This window comes from Rhamphochromis longiceps, linkage group LG2, assembly GCF_057381845.1.
Source record: "Rhamphochromis longiceps isolate RC_006_pf linkage group LG2, R_longiceps_female_GT1.1, whole genome shotgun sequence".
Taxonomy (NCBI): domain Eukaryota; kingdom Metazoa; phylum Chordata; class Actinopteri; order Cichliformes; family Cichlidae; genus Rhamphochromis; species Rhamphochromis longiceps.
Genome location: NC_140558.1, coordinates 25035906 through 25050040, shown reverse-complemented (window position 1 = coordinate 25050040; position 14135 = coordinate 25035906). Strand labels below are relative to the sequence as shown.

At 40.5% G+C, this 14135-nt stretch overlaps 1 protein-coding gene across 2 annotated transcripts; it reads right to left on the bottom strand.

The window, feature by feature from the left end:
* Nucleotides 1-432: 432 nt before the first annotated feature.
* guf1 (GTP binding elongation factor GUF1) lies at nucleotides 433-13750 on the bottom strand. Of its 2 annotated transcripts, XM_085419602.1 has the most exons (17): nucleotides 13357-13750; nucleotides 12947-13058; nucleotides 12029-12177; nucleotides 11074-11154; nucleotides 10920-10997; nucleotides 10750-10833; nucleotides 10607-10671; nucleotides 10312-10515; nucleotides 8289-8428; nucleotides 7942-8065; nucleotides 5761-5893; nucleotides 4200-4343; nucleotides 3697-3830; nucleotides 3324-3425; nucleotides 877-996; nucleotides 742-778; nucleotides 433-656 (listed from the first exon to the last, which is right to left on the bottom strand). In XM_085419602.1, exons 1-17 carry the CDS (start codon nucleotides 13540-13542, stop codon nucleotides 522-524), a joined length of 2028 nt encoding a protein of 675 aa, XP_085275728.1. In that variant the 5' UTR covers nucleotides 13543-13750; the 3' UTR covers nucleotides 433-521. The 2 variants fall into 2 exon arrangements, with proteins under 2 accessions (XP_085275728.1, XP_085275735.1); XM_085419609.1 differs by lacking the exon at nucleotides 742-778 and having other exon boundaries at nucleotides 579-710.
* Between the last annotated feature and the right edge of the window lie 385 nt (nucleotides 13751-14135).

Sequence of the window (14135 nt, the reverse complement as noted above, 5' to 3'; positions counted from 1 at the left end):
AAGCAAAAGTGTATTTTTCCCGAAAGTCCCTTTGACATACTTGAATCGAGTTGTCATGGCGACCGTGCCCTGCTGAACTGCTTGGCCTCCTCATTGCGGCTCCCAGTTATATTTCTATATAATTCTATAATTTGATCAGGGCGCATACTGAACAATATAGCAGGTAGATGTTGTACAGAACTGTACTATGTGAGCTTCTCTTGTTTTACTTCCTGTTGAACCAGTGTGGGGGTTTTGCATTTCAAACATCTAGTCATTCTCCTGATTGGTTTCAGACTGCATTTATGTAAATGTTACAAGTATAACTATAAGTTATAACTATAATGGTCATGAACATGAAGGTGTAATGATGAAAGAATGGTTTGTAATGCTGGTGTTGTCTGAGAGAAAAGAGCCAATAACTTGTGACACATGTACAAATAAGGATTTTCACTCCAGTTTGCAGCACTTTATTCAAAGAAAACGTAACAGAGCCTTTCAATAACAAAAACCTGCTCCATGTTGTTTTATAGTCTCACAGTCTATTTTTCTTTCCTCTTCAGAACACTAATAAAAGCATCTTTGGGAACTTCCACATTGCCGATACGCCTCATCTTCTTTTTACCTTCTGCCTGTTTCTTCAGTAGCTTCATTTTCCGTGTAATGTCACCTCCATACTATCGAGACCAAAAAAAGTGATTTCAAAGCATCAGTGGTATATTTGGACTTTTCTAAGAAGAAAGAAAAACAAACTTTACTTACACATTTTGCGAGAACATTTTTTCTATACGCCTTTATTCTGGAAGAGACACGTGTGGTCATACCACATATTAAATACAGTACTTCACATCTGATATCTACACATCATTTTAACAAAATCTTAGCTCTTGTACTTACGTTTCTCTTGCAATGACCTTACTTCCAATAGCTGCCTGTATGGCAATCTCAAACATCTGCCTTGGGATGGAGTCCTTTAGTCGCTCACACATGGCTTTCCCTGTACTGTACGCACGCTCCCTGTAATGAAAACACACTTATCAGAAAAAATCATAAAACTGTTAAAGTACTGACGGGTGCCCATATATCAGCTTCACCCTGACAGGTAAAGCTGATGAAAAAGCAAATGAGAGTGGAGCAGAAAGTCCACTACCCTCACCACGTCACCTTAAAATACAGTATTGAATACTGACATGCCCGTGTGTCATTTACAATTAATCAATAAGCGTTCTGTTTGGGAGGTCAGCACAAAATCAAACCGTGGTTGAAGCCACAGGACTCACGGTACTTTGAAATTTAAACATTTGTCCTTAATCTAGAGTACTAGCTTAACAACAGACTGAAAAAAAGCAGCATTATTGGTGGTACTGTCTCCTAAACACTGAAGAATGCAAAGCCGGATTTTCACCAAAGTCAGTTTGACACTTGAAGTTTCACCAAACACTATCCACACCAATATATTTGGTGATTTAAAAATCCAGTATATGAAGCTGATATTTTTTTCTGTCACAAAACGAACTGATTTCCTGAACATTTGATATGTGTAGGTATTTATGAGTCCCTAATAAGATAATATGACAACGCAAGTTTGGTTGTTTTTATGGCTTTAGAAACATGTTGCCCACAGGGAAGTTGCAGAGTGCCCTCTGGTGTACAAACTACGCAACACCAACAGTCCTAACATGAATGAAGGGTGTTTCTCCCATCCCCTCTTCACTTTTTAACTTTGCTTTTATTGGTTGTTATAAATGCAGATACCAATTTATCAGCAAACAGCTGATATCGTCTGGGCTCTAAGCTGTTTGAAGTAGGTCTAAGTGAAGTTTTCGGTTTCAGACACACCAGTGCTGGTGCAAGGAGAGACTTCTGAATGCTTTAGCTCACATTACAGAGACAGACATCAGCTGAGCGATTGAAAGGAAACAGTTAAAAGTCATAACATTTGTCTGATTTATTTTCTCACGCAATTATCTTATTTAGAATAAGTATGTTGTGCAAACTTGTGCACAACATACTCCATATAGCTTGTGTAGCTCTGTCCAAAGTTTTAAAATTATGCTTTATATTAGTATTATATAAAAATATAATGTCTTTGAAGGTTCTCAGTCATCCAGGTCATGGTAATCTAAGCAGCTTTAAAAGAAAGGCGACTGGAGTTTCTTGAAGACATTTCATCTATCAGCCAAAGTTTCAGGTGAACCCACTGTGACACCTTCCCACCCAAACCCTTTTGAGATCCCTTCCTAGACGCCTTAACGCCCACTCGCATAAGTCACATGATAGGGTGGGGCAAGGTCTCACAATGGGTTCACCCGTATAGTGATCCACATCAGTTTTCACACCCTGGCTCAGGTGATTAGGCAGATGATCAATGGATCAACGACCCTCTTAAGGACACTCCCAGTAGGGTTTAAAAATCTGGGACTCTCCACCAATTACCCTTAGAACTGAAGAAGGTTCTCGGATGAGAGGTGAAACGTCTTCAAGAAACTTCAAGAAGTTCAGAAGCTCCTTAGATAGTAATAGTTATTGATAATATATATTTACTTGTTTATTTGTAAGATATGTTAAGCCCGTGTAAAAATGAAAAAGCTTTCAGTTTTCTCGCGATTGGATAAAAGGAACTAGCTGTAATGGGTCAGCTAGCACCATCCTCTCAAATGAAGCATGAACTTCATCACCCATCTCTTTGGGAGAAACTGGATCATACATTTTCTATACATCTGTTTTCAAACTGTAAGGTATGTTAATGACTTCTCTACTTGAAAAGGCGTAGTGAACACGCCTCCAATAAAAGACATTCTGCTCTGTGATTGGTGCGTTGGCCTTAAGGAACAGACCGAAGCTTCGCTCGAGTCGGCTCAACTCCAAGGCTTACTGTATAAATCGTCTGAGAGTAGCCATCATTGGCGAAGCGTAGCGCCCTTCAATTACCTACGTCTGTGCTGGCTCCTGTACCAGCTTTGCTAGTGAGTACATTACACACAGATCTTGCTGAGCGTCATCACTTTTCTTCTGTAAAGTTACTCCTTTGTCCTTGTCCAGTGTGTAAAGTCATGTTAACAGCAGCTGCCAAAAGGCCTTTTTTTCTTAAATGTTAACCATAGTGCTGAATACATTTCATGCTTCACAGGCAAAGAGTAATTACTATAGCAATGAAGGACTATATACTGTAACCTTGCCAGTAACAATAACAATGAAGGTAAGAATATGACCAAAAAAATTCATAACAAGGTGCTCTTAAGTAACATCAGAGTCACATGTCCTGGCCAAACAAAGTAAATCATTCAGTGAAAATTAACACAAAAGTCTCAATTTTTTACCTCAGAGCATTATCTGAAATGTACCTGTGTACAACTGTGGTCAGCTCTTCTACTGGGCGTCCATTCAGCAGAATATCCATCTTTATCAAATCAGCAGCCTGGTAACCTGCATTCTCATAATCAAAGCTGCGCAACATAAAAATACATAAGGTGCACAGGAGAGGCTACACCATTAGAGTGCATGGAAAAAGATTTTACACCAAAATTAAAATGAACTAATAACTTAATGTGTGAAACCTATTTTTAAACTTGTAACATTGGATACTTTCCATAATCTACACTTTCCTAAAAATTATACCTTCTATAAATCTTAATACCTAAATACTGCAGATGAAACCTACAAAATCTATAAAAATCCTTTACACAGTGTATTTACATAACACTTTGATGGCTTTACCTGGCGTATCCAGATGAGAGTGATTTGAGGAGGTCATAGAAATCCACCACGATTTCATTTAAAGGGAAGAGATATTTCATCATGACACGCTGGTCATCTATGTACACCATGTTCTTCTGGACCGCCCTGCGATTCTATAAGAACACAAACCGTTAGTCTGACATGTTATTGATACACCAGCTATAACTTTATTGGTTATTTCTGAAACAGAGGAAGGCTGCATGGAGACAAAAACACCTGAAAATGTCAGTCTCATCGGAAAATACGTTCTTCATAAACACAGATGGAAATTCGTTCTCCAGGTTACAGTATTATTGGTCCTCTTTGTCATCAGACCAGTTTTTAAAGAGTTAAAAGAATTTGTTCTCCCACAATTTAGATAAGATGTTTACAAAGTAGAGCGATAATGTTAAAATAGAAAAGTAAAATAACTTGTACAGGTTAAACTGCAGACGGAGGTTTTCTGCTATATTCCATCTGCATTTTTCCCATTTCCTTCTTACCAAACACAGAGTCATAATCTTTCCAATGTAAACGTCTGGAGCGAGAATGGTCCCCAGGACCATGGGCTCCAAATACTCTGACACAACCGACCTGTCGGGGAACTGAGCAGGATTCACAATGGTTATCTCCTCACTGCCATGTTCCTGTAAGCAGAAGAAGGTTTGAACATTGTAAAACATATTTATTTCTATTTTCTGAGATTTTTTAATAATTTGTCACAAAATAATAGAAAATCATTACAATATTTACTGACAGTGGGATAAGAACGTTTCCCAGCATTACACGTTGTTTTATCTTTGAACCAACGATCTGACACATTCTTAAAGTGAATGAGTGCACTGGGCAGCTAAACAACATCAAACGCCTTGAAAGACCACAGAAGACAACTCAAGCCAATGATCACAGAATTATTTTCTTCGTAAGAAACAACTTAACAGCATCTAACAAATTCAAGAACACTGAAGCAGATAGACATAACATTATCAGGTGACGCCTTCATGAATGGACATACAGAGGATTTACAACAAGGTTTAAACGTCTGGTTTCATTCAAAAACAAGAAGGCCAGATTAGACTTTGGCAGAAAACATCTACAAGAGCAAAACAAACAAAAATAAGCGTGGAGATATAAAACCAAGACTAAATTGTAGCACTTTGTATAGAAAAGGAAAGAATATCTCATGATCTGAAACAATCAGCAGAGGCATATATGACTGCCAGTGGATCCATGTCACTAGTGTTTACTGATGATGTGACCTGATATGAAGTATCAGGATGAATTGTGAAGTGTACATGGCTGTACTCTCTGCTCAGGTTCAGCTAAATGCTGCAAAAACCAATTGTCCAGCCCTTCACAGAGCAAATGAATAACAACATATAGCAAAGAAATGGGATATTCTTCAATGGCCAAGTCAGTCACCTGATTTTAACCCAGTAGAGCTGCTCTTTAGTTAGTGAAGACTAAAATGAATGCAGAGAGACAAGCAAGCAGCAACTGAAGGTTGCTGCATTAAAGGTCTAACACAGGATCTCAAGGCGGGAAAGGATTTTCATCTGAGAAAAAAAATCATTATATTTAAAATTCTGTTAGTTTTTCCAGTTACTTTTGGGGCTCTGGAAATCAGAGACTATGCATGAATATGGCTGTGAATCCTAAAATGTTAATAAAATATCTTTGCTAAACCCCTTAAATAAAAAGCTGAAAGTCTAAACTTTAATCACACTGTGAATGTTTGATTTAAAATGATGCGGAGAGGCGATATTACAAAAAAAATAATAAAACGTTTAATGGTCCAACTATTTATAGAGCTGAGTGCACGATAAGTAACAGAGGGACTTCAGCATGCTTTGTGTTTTCCCATTAGCGTTAGAACATTCTGCACCATTTCCCATCAGGTAGCTCCTACACTATATCATTTTACAGGAAGCAAGCCAGTGACACCAGACAGCCTTCATCCATAATCAATTTCCAAGTCAGCTGAAACTTGCTTTTTGATGAAATCAGCGTGAGCCAAGCTCTGCAGCAAGGCTAGAAGATATACGAGCGTGGAATGGCTCTTACCTTGATGAGTTTGGCTGAGGAGAGCACAGCCTTGTAGGGCACGGTGGGCGCAGTCACGATAACAGAAGCATTGTATTCCTGCTCCAGCCTCTGATTGAACACCTCCATGTGGAGGAGACCCAGGAAGCCAAGTCTGCAAGGGGACAGGAAGGTCCACAGGTGCACTCGAACTTCATAATTGATATTCAGGCTTTTAATTAGAAAGAGGCCGTTTGGAAACAGTTCAACAGTAAGTAAGACTCATTGCTATCCCAGCACAGTGTTGTACATTTAGATTGTCTAAATCACGCCCATGAACAGAATCGAATGTACATCATCTGGACTGATAATGTGACCTGAGATAATAAACAGACTCGTACTTGGCTGAGTAATCTGACAACACCCAGTATGTCCTAAGGAAAGTTATGTTTCCCCGATTAATCATTTGTTGTTAAAGTTTGTGAACAAAATCATGACAGAATATTAAACTGGATTCAGCTCATTAATTTTCTCATCAATAAACACACAAACGTCCAAAGTGACAAAGCAGAAAACAGCTTTTGTAAACTTTTGCGATTTTTTTTTTTCAGACTTCATTTAAAAACTTTGTCAACCAGAAAGCTGGGCATTAATGGGAAATGAGGATTTTACTGTTTGGGACGGTCATGCTAACTGCCACATTCTGCCACGGCAGATGGCCCCGCCCCTCCCTAAGCCTGGTTCTGCTGGAGGTTTCTTCCTGTTAAAAGGGAGTTTTTCCTTCCCATTGTCGCCAAGTGCTTCTCGTGTTGGGAGTTCTCTGCATTATTTTAGGGTCTTTACCTTACTTTTGACTTTGACTGTGATTTGATGTTATATAAATAAGATTGAATTAAACTGAACTGAACATGTTGTGTTGCTGAGCACACGTAATTCCACATTCTTGTGCATTACAGATGATCATTTAATACACAAAAACACCAAAAAACACAACTAAATAACGCCAATCCAGAAAAAAAAAGTAAGCTGTCAAGCTATTAGCATCACAGTCTGTTTCATTGATGTATCCTGTGTCCCTCTTTTTCTCCTCATGTAGGCAAGATAGAGACCACTGAGGGAAAACAGTGCACAGAATTCTAGAGACAACTTTTTGACTAAGTACACAAACACAGTCTGTGTTTGTCCTCCATATCTAACTATGGAGGAGTGTGGTATCTTTGAGTTGATAGTGCGTGGCAGACTGACAGACAGAACTCTGTCAAGACTCAGATCAGAGGAAGATAAACAAAAATGAGATGAAGCTGCCCAAAGAGTGTGGCAGCCTCTGACCTTCTCAAAGAAAAATCTTGACACACCAACAGTCCTCGAATATCTGGCTTCCCGGCTAGTCTAAGTAATCTGAGACAAATCTTGGTTGTTGCTGATGGTCAGTTGCTACTAGCAGACATTCCAGTCTCTGGTTACCAAGGTAACCCTATAATGCATTTACCACCCTATCGTAAGTGAATCAGTAACAGTATCTTTCACTGTAACTGGCAGACACTTCAGTCGTTCGCCCTGAGAAAAGTTTAACTTTATCAAAGTCTTCTGGTTTAAAATTGATTACTCTGCCACACTCTCACACATCTCGGTGGCATGTGTTGAGGAGACCAGCCTCTGATTGTCACCTTGTGTGCTCAGGAGGATCTCAGGCTGGGGCAAAGGTTTACATTTCAAGAAGATGATGACCCAACACAGACTGCCAAGAAAACATGAAAAACAGTCCTGGTGTGGCCCAGCTAGAGTCCAGAGTCTGGACTTAAAGTTGATAGAGAACCTCTCAAGAGACCAAAGGCTGTGCACTGACCTAACTAACCAATCTCGTTAAGCTTAAATGACTCTGCCAAGAAAAATAGAAGATATTTCCAAAACTGTAGTGTGCCAAGCTTGTAGGGGTCATTCCAAAAAAGCCGTGACGCTGTCAGTGGTGCCTGCTGCCAAAGGTGCTTTCACCCTGTACCAAGTGCCTGAACACTAACATAAATGGGAAATTTGAATTTTTTCAATACTTTTACAGTAACCTCCTTAAAATCTCATAAGTGGGAACTAAACATTTGTGTGTCCACACCTCAGTGTCTTAATTACCCAAACACTTTGTTTCCATTCACCCCTACATGACACCCAACAGCCCAATCCTTGGCTGGGTATCATTTTTAGTCTAATTCAAAAAACATTCATGCCAACCTCCATCCTGCCCCCAGGGCCAGACTGCTGTCTCTTTGCACTGCGACACTTGAGTCATTCAGGGTCAGTCTTTCAATGGCGCTGCGGAGGCCAGTGTATTCTGACTGGTCCATTGGATACATGCCTGAGGGACGGGAAAAATAGAGAGTGTACATCAGCAGGAAACAAGACTCCTGCATCACAGTGGAAACACAAAGGACTTTCATCTTTATCCAGTTCTTTCGAAGTACTCAGGACTAAGCTTCACATTATTACCATCTCACAGTGTTTATGTAGAAATGGTTACATTAGCTCAAGTTCTTAATCTTTTTTATTTTTCTCATTGAAACAGAAAGGACACTTCTTACCAGCAAAGACCATGGCTTTGGCAGGTTTGAATCCTGGGAGAGCTTCGACTGGCTGTTCCTGCAGGTAGAGTGTGTCACCGATCTGGGCCTCTTTCACATCCTTCATCCCTGCTATGATGTAACCCACCTGACCTGCAAATCTACAAAAAAACCAACCTCAGAAAGCAACACTAATTTATAACCTTCAGTCTTTATTTTGCAAAAACCTCTGCACACCTGTAAATGAAACTGATTTTTTAACCTGTGGTTATTTTGGAAATGTTGGTCTGTATATTCAACAGTTCAAGTAACTGATAAAATAAAATAAAAGGTAATTATTGTCAAAGGTAGACTCTGAGAAATCAGAGAAAGCATACAAAAAATAATGATAAGGTGTGATCAAAATGTTTGCCGACTCCCACCATAAAATAATAAATAATAATTTACCCAGTTTAACCTTTTAAATTTGGTTGATATCCCACATAAGGTCATCTCATTGTAAAGTGCTGTGAGCATAACCTGTAGATAAAAGATGGACACGGCCTATATGTCATAACAGTAAAGCCAACAAGTGAGTTTTGTGTAGTGTGGTGAATTTTGTGGTTTTAAAAAGAAGTCTACTTCCAAGCTCCAAGACTTTCAGTAAACACATTCATGATGGGTTTAGAGCAGCGGTCCCCAACCCCTGGGCCATGGACCGGTACTGGTCCGTGAGTCATTTGGTACCGGGCCACGAGAGTTGAGGCTCAGGTGTGAAATTTATGGTTTTCGGGATTTTTATCGTTAACTCTGTTTCCCTGGGTCTCTTCCCGTGTTGTAGTTGTGTGTCTTATTTTGAAAGAAATATTTACGCGTTACCATAACTTTCAGTGTTGTTGGCGCATTTCAGGAGGACGATGCTAATAAAGTTACACAATTACACAGTGGATTCACATTTATTATTATGTTTACAAAATACCACAGGTTTTGTCTTAGTCGGGTCATTTTATTTTGTTGTATTTATCCGCGACACCTTAAAGGCCGGTCCATGAAAATATTCTCTGACATTAAACCGGTCTGTGGCGCAAAAAAGGTTGGGGCCCGCTGGTTTAAAGTATCAAATGTTACTGCCAAGTCATACTGAATACAACAAAATTGTCATTAATGTCCAGTAGGAGCATAAAGCAGAGTGTGCTTTACCATGCTGTTGACATGTCGTTGCCATACTGCTGTGCAGTGTCCCTCAGTTTCTGTCAGACCTGCCCATTGCTCAAAACATCAAGATGGCAACAGTGGAAATGCTCGGCTGTAGGTTTTACTAACCAATTAATGAGTAGGTCCATCTTTTATATACATTCTATGGCATAAACATTCCAGGGCTCCTGCTGTATTTTGATTGTTCTTTGGAGGTTCTGTTCTGACCATGTCCATATGCACATCTGCTGTTTCCCCATGGGCTGCAAACTCACAGAGAGGGTAAACATCAACGTCAGTGTCAAACTGACTCCATCTTCCTGCTGACAATTATCACTTTCAAAAGTGTGCACGTGAAAAATACTGAAGGCGGCACATCGAGTCAGGAATCAACCTAAAATGTTCTTTAAAGCTCACGCTCTCAAGTATAACGTCTTCACTTCCTTCCTCACCATCTTTCCTCACCTCCAGCACTAGATTGGGCTCCTTAGAGCTTCGTCGTTCTGAACCTGAGGATGACGGGTCACTGTTTTCTCACAGTGTAGGAGTTGATTCAGCACACGTCAACTGATCAAGTGAAAGCGGTCAGAACAGGATCAATCAGGAACTCTTAAAACAATCGTGAGCTACGTGATAAAAGACCACCTTTAAGGGGACAGCAGCCAAACTTAAATCAGGTAATCAGGTAAGTTTTCATCCCTTGCAGTGGAAACTCTTTTTCATATAAATTTGCTGAAAGTAGTTTAGTTTTTATTTATGTAAAACGTTACGATCACTGACTGTAGCAGAGATCATGAGATGAATCCTAAAGTCAGTTTTAGTGGAAATGAAAAGAAATGGGAAAAATGAGTGGAGGATTAACAGAGCGTACAGCTTCTGCGTTGGGTGCTCATCTGGCCGGAGAAGGCCTAGCTCGTTGACCTCGTAGGCTTTTCCGAGATGTGCCGACACGATCTTGTCCCCTTTTTTGACCCGACCTCCAAACACGGCAATGTTGGCCACGACTCCTCTGTAGTGGTCAAAATTGGAGTCAAACACTAAGGCTTTAAATGGGTCTTCAGTGCTCGCTATGGGCCTGTGAAAAAGTAGTAACATTTTACGTTTGTGTTTTTGTTTTATATCAAATATTTTTCAGACAAGGAGTAAAACCAGCAGAGCCTTCTTACGGTGGAATCCTGTTTACAACAGCTTGGAGCACCTTGTCAACATTTGTTCCAAGTTTAGCTGAAATCTGAAGAACACACGGAGACATTTCTCAGAAAAGTGACTCAAAGCAAAGTGAAGAGCAGCTTTTGCAGCAAGTGCTCACCCTGATGCATTCTTCGCGTGGAATATCAAACACCTTTTCAATCTGTGACTCCACCCGCTCTGGATCAGCATTTTTCAAATCAATCTGAAGGAGACGCACCAGAATCAAACATGTGTTCGACTATAACGATAGCGTGTAACAAACCCAAACAGTGGAAGGTCAGATCGTACCTTATTGATGACGGGAATGATTGTCAGCTGAGCTTCAAATGCCAGGTAGAAGTTAGCAACAGTTTGTGCCTGAATGCCCTTCACACGACAGCAAAAAATTAAAATCGTCACACATATGCAGCAAGCACATGACAAAGAAAGCATATTTTAGTACCTGATTGGCATCAACGATCAACAGGACACCCTGGCAAGCAGAAATCGAGCGAGACACTTCGTAGCTGAAGTCGACGTGACCCTGAGGAGAAGATTCACATGCACAGCTTGAGCAAAAACAACTTTACGGGAAAATGGCATGTTAGCCCGGGGATCACAAACTCATCTTTGGGCCACATACAGCTCATTTTGATTTTAATAAGTGCAGTTTCAACAGTATGTCTGTAACTATGTGGAAGTGCTCTTAAAGAGTTCAACATATCCTCTGCAGAAAGAATATATTTCATACATGCAAACTTTTGAGCTAACAAAGATGGAGGAAGCCATGCTCTAAAATTACAGCAGCGCAAACTGTGTGATCACATTGTTATGCGAATTTGCATGTATTCAGTTGGTGATGCAGAAAATCTATAACTGTTTTTATTCTTGGTCCCAATGCTGCAGAGGCTCTTTTACACAGATAAATTTGCAACGAATGAGCTCAGACTTGAACATTGATCAGTCTGTAAGCTATTTATCACCAAGAATACCTTTTCAATCAATAAGATAAATTTCACTTTGACCTGATGGCAAATGTCACATCGACTGTCAGGAAGCACTAAAGTAAATATATTATACTAAATATTCTTTTTTTCCTCCACTAAGTGAAGTGGTGATTGGTTAATGACTTTTCTCAGCTTTACTCTCATCATACTTGCAGCAACAGTGTTTTATTTGAATGCTCATTATAGATCTGCTGCACCTGTTCCTCTGATAATGTCTCTGAGTGGAGAAGGGTGTAACTCTTTTGATTTTGTGGAAAAAGAGAGTGAAACGATGCATGCAACAGCTGATAACTGCCATTGTGACACCTGTCAGCTGTGAGGGGGGTTTTAGGTTCGTCGGGCTAGTTAACGCAACAAAGCCCGGTTCTATTGAATTTGCTACTTAGTATACCAACGTACACCTCTCCTTACCGGGGTGTCAATGAGGTTCAGGAGGTACCGCTGCCCCTCGTGGTTGTAAAACAAAGACGCTGTCTGGGCCTTTACGGTTATCCCCCTCTCTCGCTCCACCTGCAGCTTGTCCAGCACCTGTTTGTTCTTCTCTGTCTTCGCTATCGCACCTGTTTGTTAGTGACACCATCAGTGAAAATGACATGAATTAGTTTCAACATATGCAACACCAAAAAATGTGAACTGCTGACGGGTGTTCCCTGACGTGTGTGAGAGGTGCTATCGGGCCTCCAGCAGCAGGAGTAGGGTGACCAGGAGTCGTACTTTAGATTGCTCATACCACATCGCTCATATACTGACATAATGTCCCAGGGAAGAATATGAACTTAAGTCACAGAGTACATGTGAGTCTCAAATGAAGTGTGTGGCTGAAAAAGGGTAGCAGTGATGTATGGGCTCATCCCCAGTGAACTCCAGACTAGGCAGCAGCTGAAAACAGCTACAACACGTTGACAGTTATAGAAAGCCATCAAGTCACGCTCCCCTCAATCCTTGATCTAGTTATGCTGAAATGAAACCAAAGTCAAATACAACTGATTTGTCCTCACACATTAAATTCCAAGTTTCTCCTGTTTTTGGATGCGTTTATTTCTCAAATTTCAGACCACCTCTTAGCATCAGAAACACATGTCACACTGCATCACACAACCCTGCTCTTTGCCTCACATTTGTTTCTTTGTTACTTTTACCCTTAAGTAGAGGACACTGTGGAGTTTCACTCGTGGAGCACTCTCGACAGGAGCAATATTACAAGTTTGTGTCATTAACTTCTACCTCCTGGACGTTTAAAAAAATAAAAATAAATTATGATTAATTTGGATTTGCTAAAAAATGAAAAGGTGAAAAGCTGACAATGTAGAGTGTGGAGAGCAAACATACCAGTCATTTCCAGCAGTCTGTCAGCCAAGGTGCTTTTCCCGTGATCAATATGGGCGATGATGCAGAAGTTCCTGATTCTGTCCACAGGGAATTTGGACAGGTCCACAGCATCCTTAAAAGCAAAACAGCAGAAGCGTGCACTGAACAGCTGTATTATAGTACTCCACCTAAAGCCATGCTGCACACTTGGTTCAGTAACTGCAGCTTATGGTTCTCTGGGGGCGACAAACAGAGAGCTACTGGCTAATGGAGGCAACAACTTTATGACTGTGCAGCTCCTTGGCTGTACTCTCAGAGTCCTTTCCGGACTGTAACACCAGGGTACCTGGTTATAATTATTAATATTATCGTTATCAATGTTTATTGTATCTAGTTCACGCTGACAGTACCAGGTCCCAGCAGTTTATTACCTTGTCGGACTGGGTGCTTAGCCTCCTGGAGCTGCTGCATAGCACAGGCAGTGCTTTCATCCAGCGGTGTCTAAACACTGTGTAGGTCACATTAGAGTCTTGATTCTTCCTTCTGCACATTTTAAACTGCAGCACACGTCTAAACAGGGGCGTCCCACAGCACCGTTTCACCATAGAAAACGACATGTTTCGGTTCCGCTTGTAGCCTCACGCCATGAAGAAGACAGGGAGGAGAAATAATGATGATGTAATGTTCACGCGATACAATTAAATATACTAATTATATATATAAACGAAACTTTAAAAGAAAGAGCACTGTAATCATAATAACCCCGGCGCATTTGCTTTCAGAGGGCTGACATTTTGGGTGACAGGTCAGCGGCAAGGACTTCTGGGAAATGTTGTTCGTTTATCAAGAGAGGCGCAACACAACAAGAGGAAGCCTTACAATAACTTCCGTTTTCGTTTAGTCCAGCACAGAAAGCAAAAACATCTCTTTAATTCAAATGTACACTCAGCAAAGGTTAGCGCACCTCCCTTCTAATCTGCCGAGATGACACTAATGTCGATAAAGCTAGCTCGACTGCTGCTGTTCATGTGAAAGGATGTAAAAAAAAAGAAAAAAAAGGCTAATACGACCCCAGGTCAGGCTAGTGCTTTTCTAAATATTATACAGCAATGTCCATAGTGATTATTGCCGCAATAATATTTTTACACTCACGTTTGAAACCATCGAAAGCGTCCAGGGGTCAACTGTCACCGCATAAAAATACCTTTGG

Coding starts and splice junctions, on each gene's coding strand:
- guf1 (XM_085419602.1), bottom strand. CDS start 13,542: ATGTCGTTTTCTATGGTGAAACGGTGCTGTGGGACGCCCCTGTTTAGA. Junction 8,429..10,311: donor GAGCACCCAACGCAGAAGCT/GTACGCTCTGTT, acceptor GTTTTTTTGTAG/ATTTGCAGGTCAGGTGGGTT. Junction 997..3,323: donor CTGACCACAGTTGTACACAG/GTACATTTCAGA, acceptor TTTTCATTACAG/GGAGCGTGCGTACAGTACAG.